This window comes from Leopardus geoffroyi, chromosome B4 (genome assembly GCF_018350155.1).
Source record: "Leopardus geoffroyi isolate Oge1 chromosome B4, O.geoffroyi_Oge1_pat1.0, whole genome shotgun sequence".
Taxonomy (NCBI): Eukaryota; Metazoa; Chordata; class Mammalia; order Carnivora; family Felidae; genus Leopardus; species Leopardus geoffroyi.
This window is the reverse complement of record NC_059341.1, coordinates 42,565,761-42,592,747: the sequence shown is the minus strand read 5'-3', so window position 1 is coordinate 42,592,747 and position 26,987 is coordinate 42,565,761. Positions and strand designations below refer to the sequence as shown.

The 26,987-nt window shown below is 43.4% G+C and overlaps 1 protein-coding gene across 6 annotated transcripts in view; it reads right to left on the bottom strand.

The window, feature by feature from the left end:
• Positions 1–103: 103 nt before the first annotated feature.
• Positions 104–26,987, bottom strand: part of SLC2A3 (solute carrier family 2 member 3) — a 91,383-nt gene continuing 64,499 nt past the window's right edge. For 5 of the 6 annotated variants that reach the window (XM_045466292.1, XM_045466295.1, XM_045466294.1 and 2 more), the window contains 9 exons: positions 13,404–13,496; positions 12,723–12,883; positions 10,570–10,810; positions 10,139–10,301; positions 9,247–9,434; positions 4,534–4,638; positions 4,058–4,159; positions 3,382–3,585; positions 104–1,724 (listed from right to left, as the gene is read on the bottom strand). In XM_045466292.1, coding sequence (XP_045322248.1) covers positions 1,506–1,724; positions 3,382–3,585; positions 4,058–4,159; positions 4,534–4,638; positions 9,247–9,434; positions 10,139–10,301; positions 10,570–10,810; positions 12,723–12,883; positions 13,404–13,496 — 1,476 coding nt within the window. In that variant the 3' untranslated portion in view covers positions 104–1,505. Of the gene's footprint in view, positions 1,725–3,381; positions 3,586–4,057; positions 4,160–4,533; positions 4,639–9,246; positions 9,435–10,138; positions 10,302–10,569; positions 10,811–12,722; positions 12,884–13,403; positions 13,497–15,058; positions 15,382–26,987 lie in introns of those variants that run through there. The other variant, XM_045466297.1, reaches the window with a different exon arrangement.

Here is a 26,987-nt window from a genome sequence, read left to right as displayed (position 1 = left end):
GGTTCGAAAGGGAGGGGCTGTAGAACACCGAGGAAACAAGTTACCAATAAACTACCTTACCCAGAGCAAAGTGTCAGTGCACATACATTCATACTCTCTCAAGTGTGGGTTACACTGCACGTTTACTCATAACGGTCTCAAATGTACGGCCCCGAAGGGCACTTGACGTAACGCTATGGAAATATGGCAACAGATGAACACACATGCAATGACCTTAAAGCGACAACATATAGTTCAACTGGATAATAATCATTCAGGAAAAGACCCACCCCCAGAGCTGAGGTTACAAATTCAAGGTAGTTACCAACATTCTCCTCTGAATTCTTTTAAAGCTATGGCTTAAAACAAAATAAAAATCAACACCTAAAATCTCCTAAAGAATAACATTTAGAAATACTGAACCTCTACCAAGAACCAATATTTTGGGATGCTCATTGGGAAGGCTCTCCCACCAGGCAGGTGGTAGGAGCTCATTAAAAAAACAAAATACAAAAAAGTGAGTCCACTACAAGGGGAGGGAGTTGTTTGGTCCAGCGATGGGAGACAGGATTGCTAGAAACAGCCTTCCCTTCTCCGGACTCCAACCAAAATTAGAACCCGTTAACCACCATTAACTACAATGCCCATCTCAATAATAACCCGAGATTTCAAGTAACACTACATAAAATCTTAAACAAAGAAAAAAGTTCCAAAGGTAACCGGTAGCTTCTTAATACAGGCACATGACTTCTCTGAGAAATTTAACTTGAGAGTTTCCACCTGAAAGACAGAAATCGCTGAGAGGCAACGCGCATCGTTCACGCACCCCATCGTGCCCCCTCCGATAACATTACTTTTCTCCGCAAATCTTCCCTTATTGCACCTTGACCTCGCCAGTATCGAATCTTCTACCCTATAAACCTCTCTTTAAGCGCCTCCCTCTAACCTCAATTTCCTTACGTTTCCATTATTTGGTAAAATGACTTCACACTTAAAAAAATAAATATTTGTGCAATAAAACCAGAAGGTAAAAATAAATAAAACTCAAGATAATCTGCTCTGCAGAGAGCTGTATGGAAGTGAGGAAGGTGCTCGTATTTAATCCCTCTCTGCCCTCCACACTCCTGTAGATCTGCTTCCTGGTAAGTCTGGGGTCAGGGAAACTGTACCTCACTCTTACTCCCCTGTAGGCCCTCGTGGGGCCATAGTCGAAGCCAAGGGAGGAAGAGCTGGCAATGTTGTCATAAGCCAAGTGGCCAGTCCCTCCGGAGATGAAGCTAGGTTCACTTGGTCTCTTCTACACGGAAGAGAAATGTCCAAGAACTGAAATGTTTCGAAAGCCATTGAAGATACAACTAAGTCCAGCATTGGGCCCCTCTGAGTGCTCATGGTGTGTGGAGGGAAGAGAAAGGAATCAAGTAGCAGCATTCGGAAACAGTCCTGGGTTACAACCTGATGAGGTCTCTCCCTCCTCTGGGGAGAGGTTGCTTTTCCGTGTTGGGAGGGAGGCGGGGAGGAGGCACGGCTTAGACGCTGGTGGCGGTCTCCTTCACGGGCTGGATGCTGTTCATCTCCATGATGGGGCCTTTCTCACCTCTGACAGCCTCCCTCGCCTGCCCTTCGAAGGCTCGTGTGATTTCCTCAAAAGTCCTGCCACGGGTCTCAGGGACTTTGAAGAAGGTGAAGATCAGGAAGATAACAAGGAAGCCGGTAAAGATGATAAAAACGTAGGCTCCTAAATAGAACTAGTGAAAAGATACAAAAAAAAAAAAAGGAGCATCAGGGTCAAATCCGTTTCCGAGCCGTCCATTTCTAAATTTTTTTTTTTTTTTCAACGTTTATTTATTTTTGGGACAGAGAGAGACAGAGCATGAACGGGCGAGGGGCAGAGAGAGAGGGAGACACAGAATCGGAAACAGGCTCCAGGCTCTGAGCCATCAGCCCAGAGCCCGACGCGGGGCTCGAACTCACGGACCGCGAGATCGTGACCTGGCTGAAGTCGGACGCTTAACCGACTGCGCCACCCAGGCGCCCCCGGAGCCGTCCATTTCTAGTAGGCTCCAAGACATAACCTCTCCACATTTAACAAGAACATCAAGGCTTCCTCAGAGATTTACGATGCCCTTGCTCACTTACTAGATTTCTCTGCAATTTTGAGCCGTTGTTTTTCCTCTTCACTAAAGTTCCCTGCTTCTAAATACCTACGGAGTAGTTTAGGACTGTTGAAGATGATTTTTAAAATCCGGGTTTCTGGGGCGCCCGCATGGCTCAGGTGGTTCAATGTCCGACTTTTGATTTTGGTTCAGGTCCTGGTCCCAGAGTCATGGGACTGAGCCCCGCATCAGGCTCTGTACTTAGGCTAGAGTCTGCTCAAGATTCTTGCTCTTTCCCTCTGTCCCTCCCCTGTGTGTGCTCTCTCTCTGTCACTCTCTGTTAAGTACAATTTAAACAAAACAAAATCAGATCAAATCCGGGTTTCTGAAAGACTCACAGAAATAGGAACCGCTTTCCAGAAGTCCACTGCAAGTTCCTTTATTTAAGGAACCAACTCCAGGTTATTTTAGAATAGGAGCTGTCTCATCCATTCATTGACATCCCTTTGTGTAGTGAGCCTTTAAGGTCACGAAGTCATGAACGCGAATTCAAATTATGGATTTAAGTGTTGGTTTGGAATCCTTGGAGACTTAAAACTATCATTGTTTCTAGGCAGAACTATGCCTGTAATCACCTCGGACTAGTGGTCTTTTAATAAAAAAGTTCCCAGTTTTAGGGTGCCTGGGTGGCTCAGTTGGTTAAGTGTCTGATTCTTGATCTCAGCTCGGGTCATGATCTCATCGTTTGCGGACTTGAGCCCCGCATCGGGCTCTGCGCTGACAGCACGAAGCCTGCTTGGGATTCTCTCTCTCTCAGCACCCCCTCACCCATGCACGTGTTCTCTCTCTCTTTCTCTCTCTGGGGGGCGGGGAGGGGTGGGTTCCCAGTCTTACCCTCCTGCTTCAATCCTTTTTTGCCATCATTCCTTCTTTTTCTATATGCCATTGAAAATGAGAAAGAAAATCTGTTTTAAAACACTTGATATCTAATCCTCTGTGGTGTCAGGAAACAGATTTTAAACCTGTTGGCTTAGGTGAGCTGGTTTTGAGACTGCCTAGGTGAATTTCGTTTTCTTTCTTTCTTTTTTTGAGAGAGAGGGAGAGGGAGAGGGCACAAGTGAGTGAGGGGCAGACAGCGAACCCCCACAAGGGGCAGAGAAAGAGGGAGAGAGAAGCAGGGCTCACCCAAAGTGGGGCTCGAGCTCACCTGATGTCGGAATGGAACTCGTGAGCCATGAAATCATGACCCGATGCTTAATGACAGAGCCACCCAGGCGCCCCTAGGGGAGATTCGTTGTAATTTACTTACTGCAGCTGAAGGGAAGAGTAGCCCCACCAGAAAGTTGGAGGTCCAGTTGGAACAACCAGCCACTGCCACGGCAGCTGGGCGGGGTCCCTGGCTGAAGAGTTCGGCCACAATAAACCAGGGAATGGGGCCTGGGCCAATTTCAAAGAAGGCCACGAAGACCAAGATAGCAGCAATACAGACAAAACTCATCCAATTATAGTTATCCTATATGAGAAAGGAACAAAGGCAAGTGAGTACTAAAAGACAGCACAACCTGGCTAGGATCTAGCCTCCCAGAGATGAGGACCTACTGAACACGAAAAGCTCCCTGTGCCGGGGTCCAATGGGGTTACTGGACTATCTAGCCAAAAGCCCTGGGTTTTTGAGTCCTAACCTTGTGCTCCACTCACACACAGGTCATTTTCACATTGAGATCATTTCACTGTCCGTAAAATGGGAGCCATTATTACTTCAAGATTAGTTTAAGAATTAAATCACATAGGGTATTTTACAAGCCACATGTTATACGGATACAAGAATTGTTAACAGTTTAACTACCTATCTCTGATGATCCACTTTTCTTAAAACTCTGGGCATGTGACCTTCCGGATCTTCCCACCTGTGTCACAGAGGGTCACCTGTAACCTCTGCTACCCGCCTCCCCCCGCCCCCCTTCTTTTCCTCCAAGAGCACTCACCTTTAGTAACAAGGAGATGGTCATGAGGATGGAACAAAAAGCCATCCCTCCAAGGCCAATCATATGCAGGGTCCTCCTCCCTGCCCTTTCCACCAGAAACAGCTATAAGGAGAATAACACAACATGAAATTTCTGCTTTCCCTTTCGTGAAAACGCGGCATGAGTTCCCCGAATCGGCCTTCCCAATGGCAGGATACTTGTTATGGTCACCCTGCCTGTGTTAGTTCCAAGGTGAAAGCATCCTCTGTAGTCCCCGCACACCTCCCTCCTTCTCATGCACTCCCTGTTTGCTTGGAGGGAGTGAAGTCTACTTAAACACCCATCACTCCATAGCTTTTCTTTCCCCGAAGAACAGGCCAAAAAGGTTTAGGTGATGGTAGGGAGGTGGAAGGCCGGGAAACCCATCTTTGAACATGTGTAGTAAGAACCGCCCCCCACCGGCCCGGCCCCGCAAACTACCAAAGCAGCCAGCTTACAGAAACGACGGTAAAGATGGTATTAACCACACCCGCACCAATGGTGGCGTAGATTGGCTCCTCGACGCCCGCATCTTTGAAGATGCCTGTTGAGTAATAGAACACCTAATGGGAAACAAAAGATGCAGCTCTGAAACCGCAGTTAAACAGAGAACCCTCAAAAAATAAACTCGACCGTCCCAGGAGGTTCAGGGGGTCCTTTCTGGGGTTTTCTTGTTCAATCACGGTATCTTTTCTGCAAATGAATTATCTTCTGAATCTCACCTCTTATTCTCTTCTTAGTTCTTGTCAATTCTAGCTGCTTGTTTCCATTTTTTCTTGTACGCTTACTCCTTCTGCTCCATTTAAGTCTCTTCCTTAACATCTTTTTTACCAACTTAGATATAAAGGTTTAAGTCATGTTAATATTTTCAACTAAGCCTTGTGTGTTTTAAAGTTTTTTTTTTTTTTTTTTTTTTGGTAAGATCTACACCCAGTGTGGGCCTCGAACTCGTGACCCCAAGATCAAGAGTCAAATGCCCTTCCAACTGAGCCAACCAGCAGCAAGCCCCTTAAGTAAGCTTCTTCAATAGATAACTACCCTAGGCCTGAAAACAGTGATAGGTACACTGATATTCTAATTTGACGGTGAAGCAATTGAGGAGTAACCTCAAGCCTGCTCATGTAATTAGAAGCAGAACTTGGGCTAGAATTCCTAGCTCTGGGTCCATCCCAAGTGTTTCAGGAAGTAATACCTCCTATCCTTTTAACTTTATACTATTCAATAAGCTGCTATTTAACGTGTACGGTTATGTATGGCCGCTACAACTACCATGGTTAAAGAGATGTCAAAATATTGGACTCAGACTTCAAGGTAATAAGGGAACAGTGCCTGGCAGTGTCTAGATCATCTAGGCTCAGTCCCTCAGGTTTGAGTCAAGAGTTTATGATTTCATCCAGAGTGTTTGTCTCTACAGCAAAATTCGTCAGACTTTTTCATGAATATATGCATCTGTACTGGGATTTACCTTTCAAGAAACAACTCTTACCACCTCAGATAGAAACCACGTATATTTGTATTTTCTAAAATAAGACTAAGGCTGTGCTTTTTACATTTTTTATTTTTTTTAAGTGTATTTATTCTTGAGAGATAGAGATAGAGTGCAAGCAGGGGAGGGGGAGAGAGAGAGGGAGACACAGAATCCGAAGCAGGCTCCAGGCTCTGAGTTGTCAGCACAGAGCCCGACGCGGGGCTTGAACTCGTGAACTGGGAGATCATGACCTGAGCTAAAGCCGGATGCTTAACCGACTGAGCCACCCAGGCGCCCCAAGGTTGTGCTCTTAATAAATTTTTTTTCTTAAAGTTTATTTATTTTGAGAGAGACAGAGCATGAACGGGGGAGGGGCAGCGAGAGAGGGAGACACAGAATCGGAAACAGGCTCCAGGCTCTGAGCCATCAGCCCAGAGCCTGACGCGGGGCTTGAACTCCCGGACCGCGAGATCGTGACCTGGCTGAAGTCGGACGCTTAACCGACTGCGCCACCCAGGCGCCCCAAGTTTATTTATTTTGAGAGTGCATGTGGGGGAGGGGCAGAGAGGGAGGGACAAAGAATCCCTACCAGATTCTGTGCTGTCAGCATGGAGACCAGTGTGGGGCTTGATCCCACAAACCATGAGATCATGAGCTAAAATCAAGAGCAGGATGTTCAACCGACTAAGCCAGACAGGTGCCACAAGGCTGTGCTTTTGGAAGCAGACCTGCAGGCTCTTGGCTTAGTCAGTAGAACATGCGACTCTTGATCTCAGGCTTAGAGTTCAAGACCCATGTTGGGTGTAGTTTACTTTAAAAAAAAAAAAAAAAAAGAAAGAAACTAGGGCGACTAGCTGCCTCAGTCAGTAGAGAATGCAGATCTTGATCTCGGGGTTCTGAGTTCAAGTCCCATTTTGGGTGTAGAGATTAGTTAAAAATAAAATCTTCAAAAAAGGCAGGCAGGCAGGCAGGAAGGCAGGAAGGAAGGAAGGGAGGGAGGAAGGAAAAAAGATTTGTAGTATCATCCCAATCAAAAATTGCTGCTCTAGAAGAGAAGGGGGAGCTAAGACTGTTAAAAAAAATTCCAATAATACTTAATATTATAAAGCTTGTGAGAAAAGACATTTGAACGGTTAAACCTAGCAATGAATAGTTATGGCAATACTCTCTCTTATCTAAAACACTATACAACAAAAACCTAATGCATACGTACACATCTCAAGGAAAGTTCTTACAGTCAAATTACCTTGCTATTTGCTGCTATCAAGCGGGATTCAAGCTAACTCGTACATCATCTCACCCTCAAGCAGAGTAATCATCTCACCCTCAAGCAGTTTTACTCTGCTAGGTAAACACTACCCAACCTCTGACCCTCTGCCTTTTCTAAGGAAATTAGAAAACACCGTCTACTCAAATGTAGGTTGAAAAAGTGTTTTCACACATCATTTCCTGAAGTGGGAGGAGTCTGTACTCCAGAGTGCTCATTTATCATTTGTAATTTTTCCAAGAGTGGGCTTTTTCTGATCCTGCTTCACAGGGCCCGCATTGGAGCCTAAATTATGCATGCTGGGTGCGAGTGAGGCACCTAGGGTGCACAATTTAAGGAGGCGCTCATGCTTAGGACCACTGACTTGCACCTCGATGCCTCACTCTAGTCCCAGCCCTGCTGTTCTGGAAAGTCTTCAGAGTGTATTTTACTACAGTGATTTTTTTAATAAAAAAAAAAAATATATATATATATATATATATATGTACATACATACAAATATACATATATATACACAAATATACATATATATATATATTTTTTTAAGTAACCTCTATAACCAGCGTGGGGCTTGAACTTACAACCCCAAGATCAAGAGTTGCATGTTATACAACTGAGCCAGCCAGGTGCCCCTGCAGTGATTTTTAAAGCGACAAAATTTGAGAACGAGATTCATTGAACTATCTTTCCTCCCAATTTCTGATATTACATCCTCCAACCCTGCATGAGAAGCACTGCTATTTCAGATACAAGCAACCTTCTTGGCGTGTTGCGGAGAAAAGGCCAAAGGCCAACTTGCTACAAAATGATCTAATCATATTGATCAGAGAGTGATGAGAGGGGCATCCGGGGGTGGGGTGGGGGGGGCTCAGTTGATTGAGCGTCCGACTTTGGCTCAGGTCGTGATCATAGTTTGTAAGTTCAAGCCCAGCGCAGGGCCCTCCGCTGTCAGCATGGAGCCTGCTTCGGCTCTAAGTAACCCCCCCACTCCCACTGCCCCTCCCTAGCTCTCTCTCTCAAAAATAAATACACATTAAAAAAAAGAAAGAAAGAAAAGACTGGTAAGAAACTCTCAAGGCATTCATCTGAAATTTAAAGAGGCAGGACAGCAGTGTGTCTCAATTACAAATATCTTATCTGCAAATGGATAGAAGGTAGGGGAATACCCTCTCTTACCACACGGAAGGCTCAAATGCTGAAAGGTGATTATATGCATAGAATATAAGTTACCTGCCAACTGTCAGCTTCCATTTTGCTCCCCACTTTAAACGGTCAGAGTCACTATTCTAGTTGTAAATATACATATAGAATAGTACATGTATACCTCTTGAATGGATTGCCTCATTATTCCCCTGGGCTTTACCATGCTTTCTAGACTGTAAAGTCCTGGGAAAAAAAGCCACAGCAGTAAATTCTTGGATCTACTTTAGTTGTATGGCTTACATTATCTTTTTTTTTTTTTTTTTAAATTTTTTTTTCAACGTTTTTATTTATTTTTGGGACAGAGAGAGACAGAGCATGAACGGGGGAGGGTCAGAGAGAGAGGGAGACACAGAATCGGAAACAGGCTCCAGGCTCTGAGCCATCAGCCCAGAGCCTGACGCGGGGCTCGAACTCACGGACCGCGAGATCGCGACCTGGCTGAAGTCGGACGCTTAACCGACTGCGCCACCCAGGCGCCCCGGCTTACATTATCTTTGATGACACGAGAGAAGATTGAGCAGAGTTAGGGGCACCTGGGTGGCACAGCTGGTTAAGTGTCTGACTCTTGATTTCAGCTTGGGTTATGATCTCATGGTTTGTGGGTTCGAGCCCTGCGTCGGGCTCTGCGCTGACCTCGCAGAGCCTGCTTGGGATTCTGTCTCCTTCTTCTTTGCCCTTCATGCACTCTCTCTCTCTCTCTCTCAAAATAAATAAAAATTAAAAAAAAGATTGACCAAAGTTAAAGACAACCGGCAATAAAAAATGAGTGGGTCAGAAAGAGGATTAATGAAAAGTAGATAAATTTGTAATGTCCTATATACTGAAAACAATTTGGAAGAGGACAAATGTGAACCACAAGTTCCAAGACTAAAGGTGATGAATTTTTTGTTTGAATTTGTCTTATTTTTCCACATGGAAAACATGTGCTGCAGACAGAATCTTAAAGCAATAAAACAGGGGCGCCTGGCTGGCTCAGTCAGGGGAGCGTTTGGACTCTTGATCTCAGAGTTGTGAGTTCGAGCCCCACGTCAGGTGTAGAGATTACTTAAATAAATGAACTCTAGTAATAAGGAAATAAAAGCCAACACTAAGTCAGAGCCTGGATAATCAACATTTTGGAGTGGCCGCCATGTGGCGAGCGTTGTGGGGTGACCACGCCAGGACCTGGCACCGCGGTCAGGGGAGTTAAGTGCAACGTGGGCCCGCCCCCTCAGACGTGGAGCAGATACTCACCGCGTTGATTCCAGAGAGCTGCTGGGAGAGCTGGAGCATGATGGAAATGATAATGGGCTGCTTGTAGCTGGGCGATCTGAAGAGCTCCAGCACCGTGGGTTGCTTTTCTTGTGCCATCCTAGCACTCTCATCTTTCATCTCCTGGATGTCCTGAGTCACATCCGGGGTGCCCCACAATCGCTGGAGGACTGGTAAAACAAGCAAACCAAGGATAACGTTAAGGTGCTGACCCAAGGTCATTTTCTCCGTAACAGCTGGGAAGAGGCCACGAGAGACGAGCCTTGGCTAGCATCTGTGCCTTAATCGGCTTCTCTCTTAATTTTTTTTTAAGTGTTTATTTATTTTTGAGGGGGGGGGTGGGGCAGAGAGAGGGGGGACAGAGGATCTGCGCTGACAGGCTGACAGCAGCGAGCCGATGTGGGGCTTGAACTCACAAAACACGAGATCATGACATGAAGTCGGACACTCAGCCCTCCCCCCTTTTTAATTCTCACGTCATTCTTTAGGGGTCGAATTGAGGGGTGCCTGGGTGGCTCAGCCAGCTGAGCGTCCGACTTAGGCTCAGGCCATATATGAACTCACAACTCATGAGTTTGAGCCCGGCGTCGGGTTCTGTGCTGACAGCCTGCTTCGGATTCTGTGTCTCCCTCTCCCTCTGCCCCTCCCCTGATTGTGCGCGCGCTCTCTCTCTCTTAAAAATAAACATTAAAAAGAATTTAAAAAACAAAAAAAGAAAGAGAGAAGAAAGAAAGTTTCTGACATGAGAGCCATCAGGAAACCCTTCACTCGGGTTCTGAGGGGCAAGGGAAAGGAGAGGACAGACCCAACACCCTCGTCTTGAAACAAACCGCAGCCCTAAAATTCCTACAGGGAGGGTGTGAGGGATACTCACTGTCCTTGGCTTTCTCCTCTTCCTTCCTGTTAATGAGCAAGAATCGAGGACTCTCCGGGCAGAAGGGAAGGGCTGCGCTTTGTAGGATCGCGGGAATGATGGTGAAGCCCAACAGCAGGGGCCAAAGCTCTTCTGTCCCCAGGATGACTTTCAGGCCAAAGATCTGGAAGCCAGGCAAAGAGGCTACCATAAATCTCACCCTTTCCGAGCCACGGTGGATTAAAAACGAAATTCGGAAAACCCTCCGTGCTTTTACCACAGGAAAAGAAAAACTCTGTTTCTTCCCCTTTCTCTACCCTCCCTTGCTTCCGAAGCTGTCTGAGTTGTAGTAATGATACCTGAAACTTACGTAGTTGAATGCGGGCTAGAGATTCAGGACTACTCTATGTTAAGTCATTTAGGGAGCCATGAAACTGACATTCAGGAAGTACCTGAGCCACGAGAATCCCGACGACGATGCCCAGCTGGTTGAGAGTGCCAAAGGCCCCCCGCAGGGCGGTAGGCGAGATCTCACCAATGTACATGGGCACAAAACCTGTGCAGAGGCCGCAGAAGAGGCCGATAATCAATCGGCCCAGGATCAGCATTTCAACCGACTTGGCTATTTTGCAGAACCCCAAAAGGCAGCCACCAGCGACAGCCAACAGGTTGACGATGAGCATCGAATTGCGCCTGAAAGGTTAAATGAAAACACAAGAGAAATTAGCAAAATAGGCCCAGTCTCTCTCCTTCTTTCCTTGTCTTTTCACCCTTCTCCAGCCTTATTATGTACCTTCTCTTTTTGGTCTAACTTTTCCTTTTTCTGTTATCAGAACATTTCTAGCTGGGATAACCTGGATCAGCGGTTCTTACGCCTCTGTGTGCATAAAATCACCTAGAGAACTTGTTTAAGATTCTCCTAAGCCCCAGCTGTAGCCAGAATCGCAGTAACCACAAAGGCCAGTAGTTCCCAAAGCTGGCCACAGACTAACAGCATCAGCTAGAGATCTGCAACAAATTAAAATTGTCCCATCCACCCAATTTATTGCATCATTAGGGTGGAGCCCAGCAATCTGGTCCCCAAAGCAGTCCAGGTGATTTCATTCAATGAGAAGGTTTGAGAACCACCGCCCTGGGCAATTCTGCTACACCTGGTCCAACACATTCTAGAGAAATTTTTGGACCAGTACTGATCTCTTTATGCTTCTTACTGAGTCTTGTTATAACGTGACTGCTTAGATGTCACCAACAAGTAACAAAGATAGAGTTCAGACACATGTTTTTCTATTTATAAAAAGCAGACCGCCTTGCAGCTCGCCTTCTCTAAGGCTAGCCTGTGGGGAGGCCGTCGACAATTAGTATTGAGAGCCAGAATAAAATAATAAATTGCCGCATTTGTGTGTTAGATGTGGGAGGCAAAGCCACTGGAACAGCTAAAGGATGACAAGGTAAGAGGTTAACACTGAAAAATTACTGCAGATGTTGGGAAGAACCAAATCTAGATTCTCCCCTCGGGAGGCCCACTGGAATTACCCAGGGGAGCTTTGAAATCCTGGGGAGATCGTAAAGGTACATCCCAAACCATCCCTCATTCTCTCTTTTGCCTTTCTCTGCATTCCTTTCCCTGGGTCCCCACCTCTCTCTGGGAGAGAGGTTCTTTCTCTCAAGAGAAGAACAATTGGAAGAAAGTCACGTGAATTGGGAGGTGCACATTAAAATTTCAGTGGCTTTAGTTGACACAAGGTGCCCTCGACAATGCAAGCCAAACAATGATCAAATAAAACCGGTTGCTTTAATTTTTTAAAAAGTTGAGTTCCCTTTGTGTTTCCAGGACATTTCATTAGCAGACGAAATGGTTCCTTCACCAGAATACTGGAAGTATTCTGCTAAGACATTTTAATCAAGTTAGCACAGAATGAGGAGATTCGATTTTCTTTTGGGGTAGGGGGAATGTCAGTTCAGTTATTTGGCCATTGTCCACACGTGCCACAGACCAAGGATTAGAAAACGTTTCCTCCCGATCCGGCTTTGTAAACTAATGCAAACATCTGCACGAGACCGCAAAGTTTTTAAGAAAAGCAAACAACTTCTGACCTTGTGAATATAAACAGGTTTCTGGGAAATTCCACAGTGCACTTTATTAGGGAATCCTGAATTAGCTTATGCTGGACTGCCAAAGGCTAATCTCTTGACGGGCAACACGGCTTCAAGCAAGGGCAGTCCTATTCAGTGCCTGTTGGACTAAGCTTGCCTTGATCAGATTGGGGAATGCTCTCATTCAAATACATCCTTACCTCCTCCCCCTCCCTTTTTTTTTTTTTTTAAGTTTTTATTTACTTAGAGAGAGAGAGAGAGAGAGAGAGAGAGAACGAGTGGGGGAAGGGCAGAGAGAGAAGGACAGAGGGTCCTCCCAAAGCAGGCACTGTGCTGACAGCAGTAGGAAGCCCGGACGTGGGGCTCAAACTCAGGAACCATGAGATCTTAACCTGAGACGGACGCTTAACGGGCCACCCAGGAGCCCCATAGCCTCTCCATCCTGATTCTCAATACCTGTTCTCAATGCAACCAGCATAGCCTCCTTCTTTGCCCAGTTTCTAGTCAATACCTGCCAAAGCGGTTGACAAAGAGTCCAACGGAGAAGGAGCCAATCATACCACCGACGGAGAAGATGGCCACAGCCAAAGACCAGAGGGAAGTGAGTAACACCTCATCGCGAGGGTTGTTGTGTGTGTTATTCAAAGCGTTGTTGAGAAAGTCCTTTATGATCTGCAAATTAAAATGGTGGGTGGGCAGGCAGACTGTTACACTTGAATGAGAGAAGGGACAAATATGGGCGATCTTCTCCTCCCTAAGAAAACAGCATTACGATTACTTTATGGGTAGAGAATCCAGTGAGTGAACAGATAGGATTGGAAGAGACCCAGAACATACTGGAGTTAATGGCAGCTCCGAAAAGAACAAGCTTGATTTGTCCTGAAAATCCCAGTAGGTAGTAGCACCGATGTTCAGTGACTACCCCAGTCCTTCCAAGAACCCCTCACCTCCCCATTTTCCCACCATCACGACAGGGCGAGAGGAGAACGGGTCCAGTCACGGGTTTAAGGAGCAACTGAGTTTTTTGCTTTAATGATTCAGCTATAGACTTCCCCACTGTTATTCTGCCTCTTCAGCCTTAGCCGAGCTAGGCACCAAGTTTGACTGAAATTCTTCACTCTTGAAACTCTACTTCAAGGAATAATTTCCCGATTCCAAATTCTAACCCATAACTCTAGTTTCCGGCACTCACCATCTCGGGAGCATTGATGACTCCCGTGTTGTAGCCAAACTGGAAAGAGCCTATCGTAGCGATGGAGATGGCAAAGATCAGCGGTGCCGTGACCTGGGGTGGGGAGGGAGAGAAGGGAAAAAAAACAGTCCTTAAAACTCTCGATTGAGTACTAGGAGCACTTGGCTATGAGCAGTATGCAAACAACAAAACCTTAATGAAATTTAGGTAATGAATGGGAAACACAAACAACAGGTTGTACTGAAGAACTTATCCAGAGATGTGCAGACCATTACGTAAACTTGGGAGAAGTGGCAAGATACTATGGGAAGAAAGTTAAGGGGACCTGGGTTAATTGGTTTGAAAGTATTAAAAAAAAACTGCCCCAGATAAAAGCAAGCATAGACCTGGGGCTTCCTGGAAGTGGATTATTTTGGAAACAGTGTCTCTCCTGTACCCCAGATCCCACTGAAGCCCAGAGTTGTGGTGGTGGTGTCCTCATCACTGGGCTGTTCTTATCTCTCGAGATAATGTAATCTACAGCATCTACCCACAGGTATCCAGGTCCAAATTCTTCCTGTTTACTTGATAACGTACCGCTGCCCCCAACCAGCAGGGGGCGTGCACTAACTAGCTCCCTTCCATCCCAACACTGGGGAGACAAGGTGGGGAGGGGGGAGTCGTCTTTCACCTTGCTGGAGTAATTCAAGTGTTATCTGAAATTTCCAGGTCGAGGGAAGCCTAATTGTTAAGCCTGAAGACATCTTCTGCAGCGCTCTCCCAGTCCTTCCTTTCCTTGAACCCCCTCCCTGTCCGATTAGACCGAGCGGCTGGCTAGGAGTTTCCGTTCTCCAAGCTGACCTTGTACCCTAGGCAACTAGGCCTAAGTACCCGAGTGCCCCCGCCCGCCCCGTACACAGCTCTTTCTGCTTAATCCTTTTCCCATCAGTAAGCACCTCTTCTTTTCTGCCTCACCTCATCATTTACTATCCTGAGGGCCTTTTCCTCCCCGCCCCCCCCCCCATCTTCATCCCTTCTCTTATTTTCATTTATTTTCAAATAAGTTTACCTTGGTGATGATGCTTTTCTCCTTGCAAATATTGCATACACAACACACGATGACCTATTAATGTATCGTGCACTCACAATCGCAATCACAATAAGGGCCACGGGAATTCTATCTCCTTAGTATCCAGGAACTCCTATAGGTTATAGGGCAGATGGCTGAACACTGACCCAGGCCCCCAAACCAATCCCAGGTCTTTTCAAGGTCTAATGCTTCCAGAGGAATCTTTGCGCTCGTTCAGAGACCCACGCTTGTCATCAACACAGCCAGGCAGCCTTAACACTCAACCATCTCATCCTCGCATCCTCAGTGCATGTGATTATGTAACAAAACAAAAACACACACAAAAAACCCCCTGAGAAACACACACAACTTCTCCCGGTGTCTCTCCCTACGACGGAATGGTGAGCGGGACGGGGATGAATCCTTGATAGGCTCTAACATCCAGAGTAGTGGCCAAATTGTGGCACTTCAGGCTGGAGAAGCGAAAAGGCCTGAAGATGGCTAGATGACTTAGAATAAAACCCAGCACAGTCATCACCACTGAGTTCGGCCTTTCTGAGTGTGCCCCGCAGGCGCAAAAATAATTGCTAATCGTATCATCTCTTACCTTATGTGTCCCCATGGCCCTAATTTAATTCTTTTCCAGTCTTCAATAAAGATCTAGGAGTGGGATCCCAGAGCCACCTCTTGCAGTCAGCAAAACCTCCAAAATGTCCTTCTGGGCAGCAAGTTTTTCTCCAGGTCCCCAGGACCGCTCCACATGTCCCCCTCACTCTCACCGTTAGAGCTCGCCGGCTTACTTATTTATAATCTCTGCAAAGGGTGGAGCCTGCAAGGGAGACAAGCCCCCCGCCCCCCCAGCCCCACCCCACACCCGCCTCTAGTGATCCCGTGACCTCTCGGAATTTTGTGACCTCAAATTCTACCCCCACCCTAGACGACAACTCCCTCCCTCCCCTTGTTTCAAAACCACATCCTTTACCCTCCCCACTCCGTTTTTTAAGCTCGTCCTCCTTCCCTCTTCTAATAGCCGCTATATAGCCTCTTAGTTTCACAGACAAAATGCTACCAGAAAAGGCTGGAGGGAGGGCAAATACACTTTAATTTTTGCTCTCGCATCTGCTGGGAATTAAATTAATCTATAAAGAGAGAATAAATGCTATTTATATAAGGCAAAGTTGACTGGGTGCTACTATCTGAGAGTTAAGGTTGCTTGAAGGAGTGTAAGCAGAAAGATGCATAATTCTATGAATTTATCAGCTGCTTTTTGATTACAGGCTAGGTCTACAATCTTGAAGGGGAAGGAAGGGCAGTTTGAGAGAAGAAACGCAAACAAGGGAAGAATTGGACCAGGTTTTGGCTCTCCTTGTCCTCGGATTAGTACAATTTCTCCCAGGAGGAAGAAAACCTGAGTATCTGGGAGCCAGACCAACTTCCCTGGGGTGCAGGAAGGAAAAAATCAACTGCCTATGGGATAGGATCCAAACTCCTTAATACGGCACTCACCATACCACCCATTCTCAATCCTACCCATTCTACAATGTTTTGCCTCTACTCTCAGGTTTATAGCGTCTACAGATGGAACAATTACCAAATTCAGTTAAACACGTATTTGCTGCACACGCACTACACGTCAGATGCTCTCCAAGAAGTTGGGGACTCATCAGTATGTAGGGCAAAAAACTTCCTGGCTTTTAAGGAATTCATAGCATTTCCCTTCTTCCACTTACCATGTTTGTTAAAAAGGGACAAGCCCGACTAATTCTTACACACTGGAGAGAATGATCAATAGCCTATTAATTACGGACTGTGAATTTCTTGAAAGAAAAGAGTGAGATAAGTATCCGATTTCTAAGCCATAGGAGACAATTGACCAAGAAGAGTAGGAAAAACAGATAAGAAAAATGTGAACAGAGGAAGATGGAAGGATAATAAGAGGAGAGAGAGAGAAGAGGCTCCAGGGTGAGAGTAAACAAAGAAGACAATTTAGTTCTGATTAAAGAGTTGGGGGAGAGATAGTATCGAGGCTTTGCTGGTAGTGTGTGTGTTGGGGGGTGGATAACACTGGTCAAATTCCTAATGCCCATTAATTTGTAGCCTAGCAACCCCTTCACTATGGGGGAAGAGGGTGCCAGTGATAAAAGCAGTAAATGGACATAATGTTTCTAGTTGGTAAACCAGGGAAAGTGCATCTCTCTTTGGGGTTTTGGTTGAGGGCCTAGAATTCAAACTGATGCTACTGGACCTGAAACAAACCAGATTATGATGTCTCTCTCTTTTTTACAGCGAGGATATTTTCTAAATCCAACTGTTAGCTGAGAGAACCGAGTATGAGTGAAACGTGACATCCAAGAAAACCTTCCCTGAGGTCACACCTCCCTTCCCCCCACTCACTCTGGGTCCTTCCAGGAAACACTGAGCCTAGAGGCCCCTTTAGTTACCACAGCAACTGAATTGAGCAGCCAAAGGACAAAGAATATCCTGTATGGCAGCGAGGTCCAATGGAAATAGAGTCCAAGCACTTATGTAATATAAAATTTGCCAGTAGCCACATTAAAAATTTTTAAAGAAACGAGAGGGATTAATTTAAAAATAATTATTTTATTTGACCCCCTATAGCTATTTATCATTTCAGTATGACGTCCATCTAACAATTATTACTAAGGTAGTTTACTTTTTTTTCCCCTAAGAAGTCTTTGAAATTCAGTGTATATTTCACATTTAGCATGTATCTCCATTTTAGGCTCTAAATGTTCTATAGTTAAAGTAATATGGTGTCTATCAAAACAACAAAGTTGTGTTTGATTGGAAAATATTTTAAATGAATAAAAATGAACAATTCAGCTCTTCAGGTGCATGAGCTACACGTAAATACTCAACAGCTACATGAGGCTCATGGCTGGACCTTGCAACTTAGAGTAAGAGGACCATGATGCCCTGTTTTCCTCTGGTCTTTTCTGCGTTCTTTCTTCCTTCCTTCCTTCCTTCCTTCCTTCCTTCCTTCCTTTCTTTCTTTCGTTCTTTCGTTCTTTCTTTCTTAAATTTATTCATTTAAATTCAAGTTAGTTAACATACAGTGTAGTATTGGTTTCAGGAGTAGAACCCAGTAATTCATCACTTACGTACAACACCCAATGCTCATCCAAACAAGTGCCCTCCTCAATGTCCATCACCCATTTTCCCTACCCCCCAACCCCCCCCCATCAGCCCTCAGTTTGTTCTCTGCATTTAAGAGTCTCTTATGGTTTTGCCTCCCTCTGTGTTTTTATGTTATTATTATTATTATTATTATTGGTTTTGAAAAATTACATTGCTGCTTCTTCTTTTTTTTTAAATTTATTTATTTTTAAATTTACATCCAAGTTAGTTAGCATATAGTGCAACAACGATTTCAGGATAGATTCCTCAATGCCCCTTACCCATTTACCCCATCCCCCCTCCCACAACCCCTCCAGCAACCCTCTGTTTGTTCTCCATATTTAAGACTCTCTTATGTTTTATCCCCCTCCCTGTTTTTATATTATTTTTGCTTTCCTTCCCTTATGTTCATCTTAAAGTCCTCATATGAGTGAAGTCATATGATATTTGTCTTTCTCTGACTAATTTTGCTTAGCATAATACCCTCTAGTTCCATCCATGTAGTTGCAAACAGCAAGATTTCATTCTTTTTGATGGCTGAGTAATAACTCCATTGTATATATATACCACATCTTCTTCTTTTTTTTTATGTTTTCATTTATTTTTGAGACAGAGAGAGACAGAGCATGAGCAGGGGAGGGGCAGAGAGAGAGAGAGAGAGACACAGAATCCGAAGCAGGCTCCAGGCTCTGAGGTGTCAGCACAGAGCCTGACACGGGGCTAGAACTCAATGGATTGTGAGATCATGACCTGAGCCGAAGTCGGACGCTCAACCGACTGAGCCACCCAGGCGCCCCTAATACCCTCTAGTTCTATCCATGTAGTTGCGAATGGCAGGATTTCATTCTTTTTGATTGGCGAGTAATACTCCATTGTATATATATATATACCACATCTATCCATTCATCCATCGATGGACACTTGGGCTCTTTCCATACTTTGGCTATTGTTGACAGTGCTGCTATAAACACGGGGGTGCCTGTGCCCCTTTGAAACAGCACACCTTAGATAAATACCTAGTAGTGTAATTGCGGGGTCGTAGGGTAGTTCTATTTTTACTTTTTTAAGGAACCTCCATACTGTTCTTCAGAATGGCTGCAGCAGTTTGCATTCCCATTTATCTTATTTCTTATCTTTGCTTTTATTTATTATTTGTCTCACAGTGTCACTCTTGGCTCTAAATCACTTTATCTTTTCTTTCTCCTTCTCCTTAGGCTTAGCATGATTATTCTTCAATGTTTTGCAAGGGCAAATGGCACAAATAAAAGTAAAAAGTAGGTCTGTATTGCCCCCTTCATTTACTCAGAGCAGGCTCCGGCATAATTCCAGAACACAGTTTTTGCCCCAGTAATTATTTGCCCAATGGTTAATGAAATAACAAATGTAATCGTGAAGGCGCAGGATTTATGTGTCCCAAATAAACGCGTGTAAAACAGCTATGGAGAAAGATAAGACTGCGGGTTAAGTTTTGGAAATAATTTTGTAGAATATTTCCTTCTTGGGGAAAAAGGAGGGAGGGCGAAAGGAGAGAGATGTCAAACATATTTTGTCTGGCTAACTCAGTCTGAGAAAATTACCTTAAAAAAAGGTAAGCCACAGGAACAGAGAGCATTCTACTTGTGGCAATATATGTACTTTTTTTTTTAAAGGTTACAACTGGAATTCAACTGAATCTCAAGAATGTAAAAGTGTGCTGACATATTGAGACACATGCTTCTTGGGGACGAGGGGCCTAATAAACTCCTGACCCGAAACCAGTCAGTGCTGGGCTTGTCCCCCAGAGTAACAGACATCCATTAGGTAATCCGCACCCTGGGCAACAGATAACAGTTGCTCAATACATCTCTGCGTTGGTATGTTTTGGGGAGATTGGTTGGTTGATTGGGGTCTTTGATGCACTTTGAGAGTAGGTCCCACTAGATTCCCAACTCTAGTTAGGAGTTACAAGCTCTGGTGATTAATTTGGTGATTAAGCTAGGGAAGGCCACCAAAGTAAATAAAACATGTATCCTGTATCATTCGATTGCTGTGGGACGTTCTTCCACCTTTACTGAAAACAAAAGAGGAAATGTGGTGGATACATTTGAAAATGGAATAGACTGGGGAGAAATGTTACTAAATTCCCACCTCATAGTTTAATGTAGGTCTGCTAAGAAGAAAGTAATGAACGGGGCGCCTGGGTGGCGCAGTCGGTTAAGCGTCCGACTTCAGCCAGGTCACGATCTCGCGGTCCTTGAGTTCGAGCCCCGCGTCAGGCTCTGGGCTGATGGCTCGGAGCCTGGAGCCTGTTTCCGATTCTGTGTCTCCCTCTCTCTCTGCCCCTCCCCCGTTCATGCTCTGTCTCTCTCTGTCCCAAAAATAAATAAACGTTGAAAAAAAATTAAAAAAAAAAAAAAAAAAGAAGAAAGTAATGAACGAAATAATGGCCTGAAGTCTCCTAAATCCAAATACAGCTATCTGCAGACCACAAATCTCAATCCTAGCTTCTTGCTAGTCTGTGGGAGGCTGTTTGCTACTGCGATAACTCAGTGGGAAAACAAACCAAAAAATCCTGAAATCGAGAAATACGGGTTTGAAACACGTAGAGTTACAGACAGAGAAAAAAACTGCTTCTTTCACAGGCCAGTGTAAATGGCATTTCAAGGCTCACCAGATAGCTAAAGGCTAAAGATTGCCAGAGTTAATTCTACTCTTTGCTTTGTATTTGTAATTTTCCTCATAAAGAACAACTTTTGTTGCAGCATGTTATTTTCTAATCTTCCTCTACCTCGTTAAGTGCAGTCAGAATTCATTTGGAATCCAAAAGCACCAAAGAAAACACAGGGTAAAGAAAGAAAAAATTTGAGAAATGTTGATTTTCTTGTCTAAACTGGGTTGCAACCATTCATCACTCTAGCTGATCCTGAAGCACCTAATCCCAGCTCTCAGACCCTTACCACTCTCCCCTCCTCAGATTTCCTTTAAAAATCACTCCATCCCACACCAGTGCTGAGATGAATTACACTAAATCGAAATCTTAATCGGATCATTCTCCTACTCAAATATCTTCAATGCTTATTGAATAAAGTCTAGATCAGTGCTGTCCAAGAGAAACATGTGAGCCACATATGAAATTTAAAAATTTCCAGTAGTCACGTTTAAAAAAAGTGAAAAGAAATGAGTTAATTTCAATACTATATTTTATTTAACCTAATATATACATATGCCAAATATTACCATTGCAACCTGTAATTAATATAAAAGTTATTAATGAGGTACTTTCTTTCTCTTTTTTTGGTACGAGATCTTTGTTTATTTTTTATCTTTTAATGTTTATTTATTTTTGAGAGAGAGAGAGAGACAGAGCGTGAGCTGGGGAGGGCAGAGACAGAGGGAGACACAGAATCGGAAGCAGGTTCCAGGCCCTGAGCTGTCAGCACAGAGCCAGACGCGGGGCTTGAACCCACGAGCCTTCGAGCTGTGAGATCATGACCTGAGCCAAAGTTGGCCACCTAACTGACTGAGCCACCCAGGCGCCCCTGGTACTAGATCTTTAAAATGCAATCTGTATTTTGCATTTACAGCATATCTTAATTGGGACACTAAATTTTCAACGACTGAGGTGAAATGATGAAGTTGCGTTTAACAAAAACATTTTGTAGTACTTCTAATATTTTTACACTGCTTCACTTTTTAAAAGTTGCTTCTTTCTTTCTTTCTTTCTTTCTCTCCCTTCCTTCCTGCCTTCCTTCCTTCCTTCCTTCCTTTCTTTCCTTTCTTTCTTAATGTAATCTCTATGCCCAACATAGGACTTGAAATCAACACCCCCAGATCACGAGTTGCATGCTTTACTGACTGAGCCAGCCAGGTGCCCCAACGCTTCTTCAGATTTTAAATACAAACTTAAATGAATTAAAATGGGATGAAATTAATAATTAAACTCCTCAGTCACACTAGCCGCACAATAAGTATATCTCCTCCTTGCCCAGGCCAACCTGAGCCAACTGTCAGGGCTTGAACAGGCCCCGTGTACGTTTTCATCGGTATGCTTTATTATATCCATTATAATAAACTGATAAATGTCACTAAATGTTTCTTTGAGGTCTGTGAGCTGCTCTAGCAAATTAATCAAATCCAAGGAGGGGGCTGTTGGAACCTCTAATCTACGGCAGTTGACGACCTGGGTTTGCCACTGGTGTCTGAAGTGGAGGGAGAGGGAGGCTGAGCCTTTAATCTGTGACATCTGCTGCTATCTCGGCTGGATTGTATCAGAGCTAAGTTGAATTGGGAAGGGCATTCTGTTATCCTCAGCTGAGAATTGAGGAGATGCTTGGTGGTGTGAAAATACACACATCAAAGGCTGCCGTAACTATTCACCGCAGACTGGATGGCTTGAGCAGCAGAAATTTATTTTTACACTTCTGGAGGCTGGGTGTCCAACGTCAAGGGGTTGACAGGTTGCGTTTCTCCTATGGACTCTCTCCTCGACTTGTAGACGGCCCTTTTCTCTGTGTGTATACATTCCTGGTGGCTCCTGAATGCCCACATTTCCTGTTCTTATAAGGACATCAGTAGGATTAGATTAGGCCTGACCCTAAAGGCCTCATTTTAACTTCCTCATTTCTTTCAAGGCCCTGTCTCCTAATACGATCACACTCTGAGGTACTGGGGGTTCGGACTTCCGTATGAATTTTGGGGGAACACAATTCGGCCCATAATACTATGTTATCGGAGACTCATTCTTCTGTACTCTTTCATCTTGAAAGATGAAACTGGCTAACTAGTGGTCATGCATACAACTGGCTAACTAGTGGTCATGCATACAATAACCAGTATCTCTTCCCCCTTGTGAAACCTTCACAGACAAACCAAAGAAGATAAGGTTTCCTTCGGGTCACAATCTATCTCAAACATACCTATATTATAGTACTTACTAAAATCCCATAGCAATTAGTTATTTACATATTCGCTTACCCTTCTAATTTGCGAGCACTCTGAGGGCAGAGATTTTATTTACCTTTATGTCCACAATGCCTATCAAATAGGTGAACAAAAAATGTTTTTTATTTTTTTAGTATTTTTTTTTTTTGTTTTTAGTTTAGAGAGAGAGAGAGAGAGAGAGAGAGAGCACAAGTGGGGGAGGGGCAGACAGAAAGGGAGACATAGAATCCGAAGCAGGCTCCAGGCTCTGAGCTGTCAGCACAGAGTCCAATGTGGGGCCTGAACTCCCAAACCGTGAGATCATGACCTGAGCTGAAGTCAGATGCTTAGCGGACAAAACCACTCAGGCGCCCTTATTTATTCCTAAGTAATCTCTATGCTCAATGTGGGGCTCAAACTCACAACCCTGAGATCAATAGTTGTATGCTCCACCGGACGCAGCCAGGCAGGTACTGCCTTAATTAGTAAATTCTACAACATGAATATAGAAGCGCTTTGTTAATAAAGGTAGTGATTCATAGATGTTTCAAAAACTATCCCTAGAAAAGAAACTTCTTTTAGGGATATACATGGGTGTGGCCTGATTAACTTGATTAAGGTAATACAGTTTCCTTTATTTCCCAAGAATCAGTCCTTAATGTATTCAAAGTTCACAAGTATACTAGCATTCCTGAAGCTTTATTTTTTATTGGTAAAGCATAAAGCCAATTAAAGAAATGTACAATCAGTCTTGTGTCTGTTTCACTGGCACCACCCATCTCTGAAGCTCCATCTAATCAGTCAACCAAACCCTCTGACATTAAAACAAAACAAAATAAAACAAAAACACCTGTAGTAATAGCCTAAGCTATTACCACTTAATTTGTAAGCACATACTTTTGAGGACTTGTTATCCATACTCTTTAATACTATCGGCTATACTCCTAAGTAAGTGTCTTGAAATGTGTGTTTTTGGTAAATATCTGTTAGGACTTCTAATTTTATGTTTAAGTCTGTCGCCAGTTTCAAAGTGGACACTTTCTAAATGTATTTAGCATAGACAAATCTATTATCATCCCATATTATTGTGTATATTACTTTAAAAACGCTTTGCTATTATTGGTTTACAAATTTATCTCCCCAAATACATTGTGAGCTTCCTGAAAACCGTGAGTACACCTTATTTGGCTCAATATTCTGATTATCTGATACATTGTAAATGATAAATAAATGTTTGTTGAGAGAACTGCATAAATGAGTGCTGATCAGGCAGTAATTGCTAAGGATTCAAATAGAACTGAACAGTTTCTTGGTTTTGTTTTTTGTTTGTTTGTTTGTTTTTAAGATTTTATTTTGGGGGCACCTGGGTGGTTCAGTTGGTTAAGGAGTGGGCTCTTGATTTCCCCTCAGGTCGTGATCTCACAGTTATGAAAGTGAGCCCTGCATCAGGCTCTATACTCTGCTTAGGATTCTCTCTCCCTCCCTCTCTGCCCCTTCCTCGCTAGTGTGTGAGAGTGTTCTCTCTCTCAAATGAACAGATAAACATAAAAAAAGAAAGAAAGAAAGAGAGAAAGAAAGAAAGAAAGAAAGAAAGAAAGAAAAAGTAATCTTTACACCCAATGTGGGGCTTGAATTCACAACCTTGAGATCAAGAGTCATATGCTCCATCAACAGAGCCAGCCAGGTGTCCCTGAACATAGTTTTAATTGTATTTATATCTTGGCTGTCTCTAAAAAGAATGTGTTGGGGCGCCTGGGTGGCGCAGTCGGTTAAGCGTCCGACTTTAGCCAGGTCACGATCTCGCGGTCCGTGAGTTCGAGCCCCGCGTCGGGCTCTGGGCTGATGGCTCGGAGCCTGGAGCCTGTTTCCGATTCTGTGTCTCCCTCTCTCTCTGCACCTCCCCCATTCATGCTCTGTCTCTCTCTGTCCCAAAAATAAATAAACATTGAAAAAAAAAAAATTAAAAAAAAAATAAATAAATAAAAAAAAAAAAATAAAAAGAATGTGTTAACAAACAAAAGAATAGTGGTCTGTGTTTCGAAAACAAAAATACTCATTTGATGGTTAAAATTTGATATCATCTACCATTAAGATGACTAATTCCCTTTTAACTCATTCTGTAGGTACAGCATTACCCTTAGACCAAAACCAGACAAAGACATTACAAAAAAGACAACTATAGACCAACATTTCTCATAAATATAGATACAAAAATGCTTAAGGATATATTAGTAAGTTTAATACAAACATTAATAAAAAGAATTTTTATCCATCATGACCAATTAGGATTTATTACAGATATACAAGGAGTGTTAATATTTGAAAATCAATTAATTTAATCCATTATACCAACAGGTTAGAAATGAAAACTCCCATGGTCATGTCAATAAATGCAAAAAAAATCATTTGACCAAATCCAACAGTTTTTCATGATTTAAAAACTTTCAGTAAACTAGGAATGCAGAAGAATTTCCTTAACTTGACAAAGAACGTCTACCAAAAAACCCACGACTAACAACATACTGAAATGTCGAAAAACCCAAAGCTTTCCCACTAAGATCAGAAAACAAGGTAGAAATGTTCCCTCTCACTACTCCTTTGCAATATTAGCTAGAAATACTAGCTAATATAACAAGACAAGAAAAAAAAGGAAAGACCTAAAATTCTGTTTGAACATGACAGGATTGTCTATAAAGAATAAAATACTGGGCTGCCTGGGTGGTTCAGTTGGTTAAGTGTTCGACTTCGGCTCAGGTCATGATCTCGTGGTTCACTAGTTTGAGCCCCGTGTCGGCTCTGTGCTGACAGCTCAGAGCCTGGAGCCTGCTTCAGATTCTGTGTCTCCCTCTCTCTCTGCCTTTCCCCTACTTGTACTCTGTGTCTCTCTCTCAAAAAAAAAAAAAAAAAAAAGAAAAGAAAAAACATTAAAAAAAAAAGAACTTAATAAAACAAACAAACACAAAGAATAAAATCCTGAGATGCCTGGATAGCTCAGTTGGTTAAGCGTTTGACACTTGACTTTGGCTCAGGTCATGATTTCACAGGTTCATGAGATGGAGTCACACACTGGGCTCTGAGCTGACAGCTCAGAGTCTGCTTGGGATTTTCTTTCTCCCTCTCTTTCTGCCCCTCTCCCACTCTTTCTCTTTCACGCTCTCAAAAAGTAAATAAATAAATAGATAGATAGATAAATAAATAAACGAACAAATAAATGAATAAACTTGAAACAAAACCAAAAACTTTAGAATCAGTTTTTTGATTTCCATAAAATAACTTACTGGGACACTGAATGGGATTGCATTGGATCCATAGTTCAAGTTAGGAAAACCCGACATCTTGAAAATGTTGAGTCGGCTGAGCCACCCAGACACCCCATGATTCTCAATTTTATATGAAGCGGCCTAAGACCCAGAATAGCCAAAACAATATTGAAGGAGAACAAAGTTGTGTAACCGATGTTACCTACTTGACTTCAAGACTTACTATAAAGCCACAGTAATCAAGACATTGTGGTATTGGTGAAAACAATAGACAAACAGATCAATGGAACAAAATAGGGAGCCCGGAAAAGACCCACATGAATACAGCTGACTGATTTTTTACAAAGAAACAAAGGCAACATAGTGGAGCAGAGATAGTCTCCTCTCAACACATCGTCCTGGAACAATGGTACATCGCCAGGCAAAAAGAACCCCACAACAATCTAGTAACAGACAGATCTTACACTTTTCGCAAAATTAACTCAAAATGGGTCACAAATCTAAATGTAAAACACAAAGTTAATAAACTCCCAGAAGATAACATGGAGAAAAAAACCTAGATGACCTTGGCTATGGCAATGACTTTTTAGACACAACACCAAAGGCACAATTCATGGAAACAATATTTGGTAAGTTGGACTGTGTTAAAATGGAAACTTCTGCTCTGCAAAAGACACTTTTTCAAAGTGGTTATTTATTTATTTTTGAGAGAGTGAGTGTGAGTAGGCCAAGGGCAGAGAGAGAGGGAGACAGAGAATCACAAGCAGGCTCCATGCTGTCAGGCGCAGAGCCTTACATGGGGCTCAAACTCATGAACCAACCATGAGATCACGATCAGAGCCAAAACCAAGAGCTGGGCGCTTAACTGACTGAGTCACCCAGGGGCCGCAGACACTTTCAAGAGAATAAGAAGACAAACCACACACTGGAAGAAAATATTTGCAAAAGACACATCTGATAAAGGACCAATATCCAAAATATGCAAAGAACAGTTAAAATTCAACAACAACAACAACAAACGACCTGATTAAAAAATAGGCCAAAGACCTCAGCAGAAAGAAGATATACAGATGGGCAAATAAGCATATGAAAAGATGCTGCACGTTATATGTCATAAGAGAAATGCAAAATAAAGCAACAATGAGATACCAGTACCACCTATTAAAAGGGCCAAAATCTGGAACACTGACAATACCAAATGCTGACGAGAATGTGGTGCAATCAGAAATCTCATACATT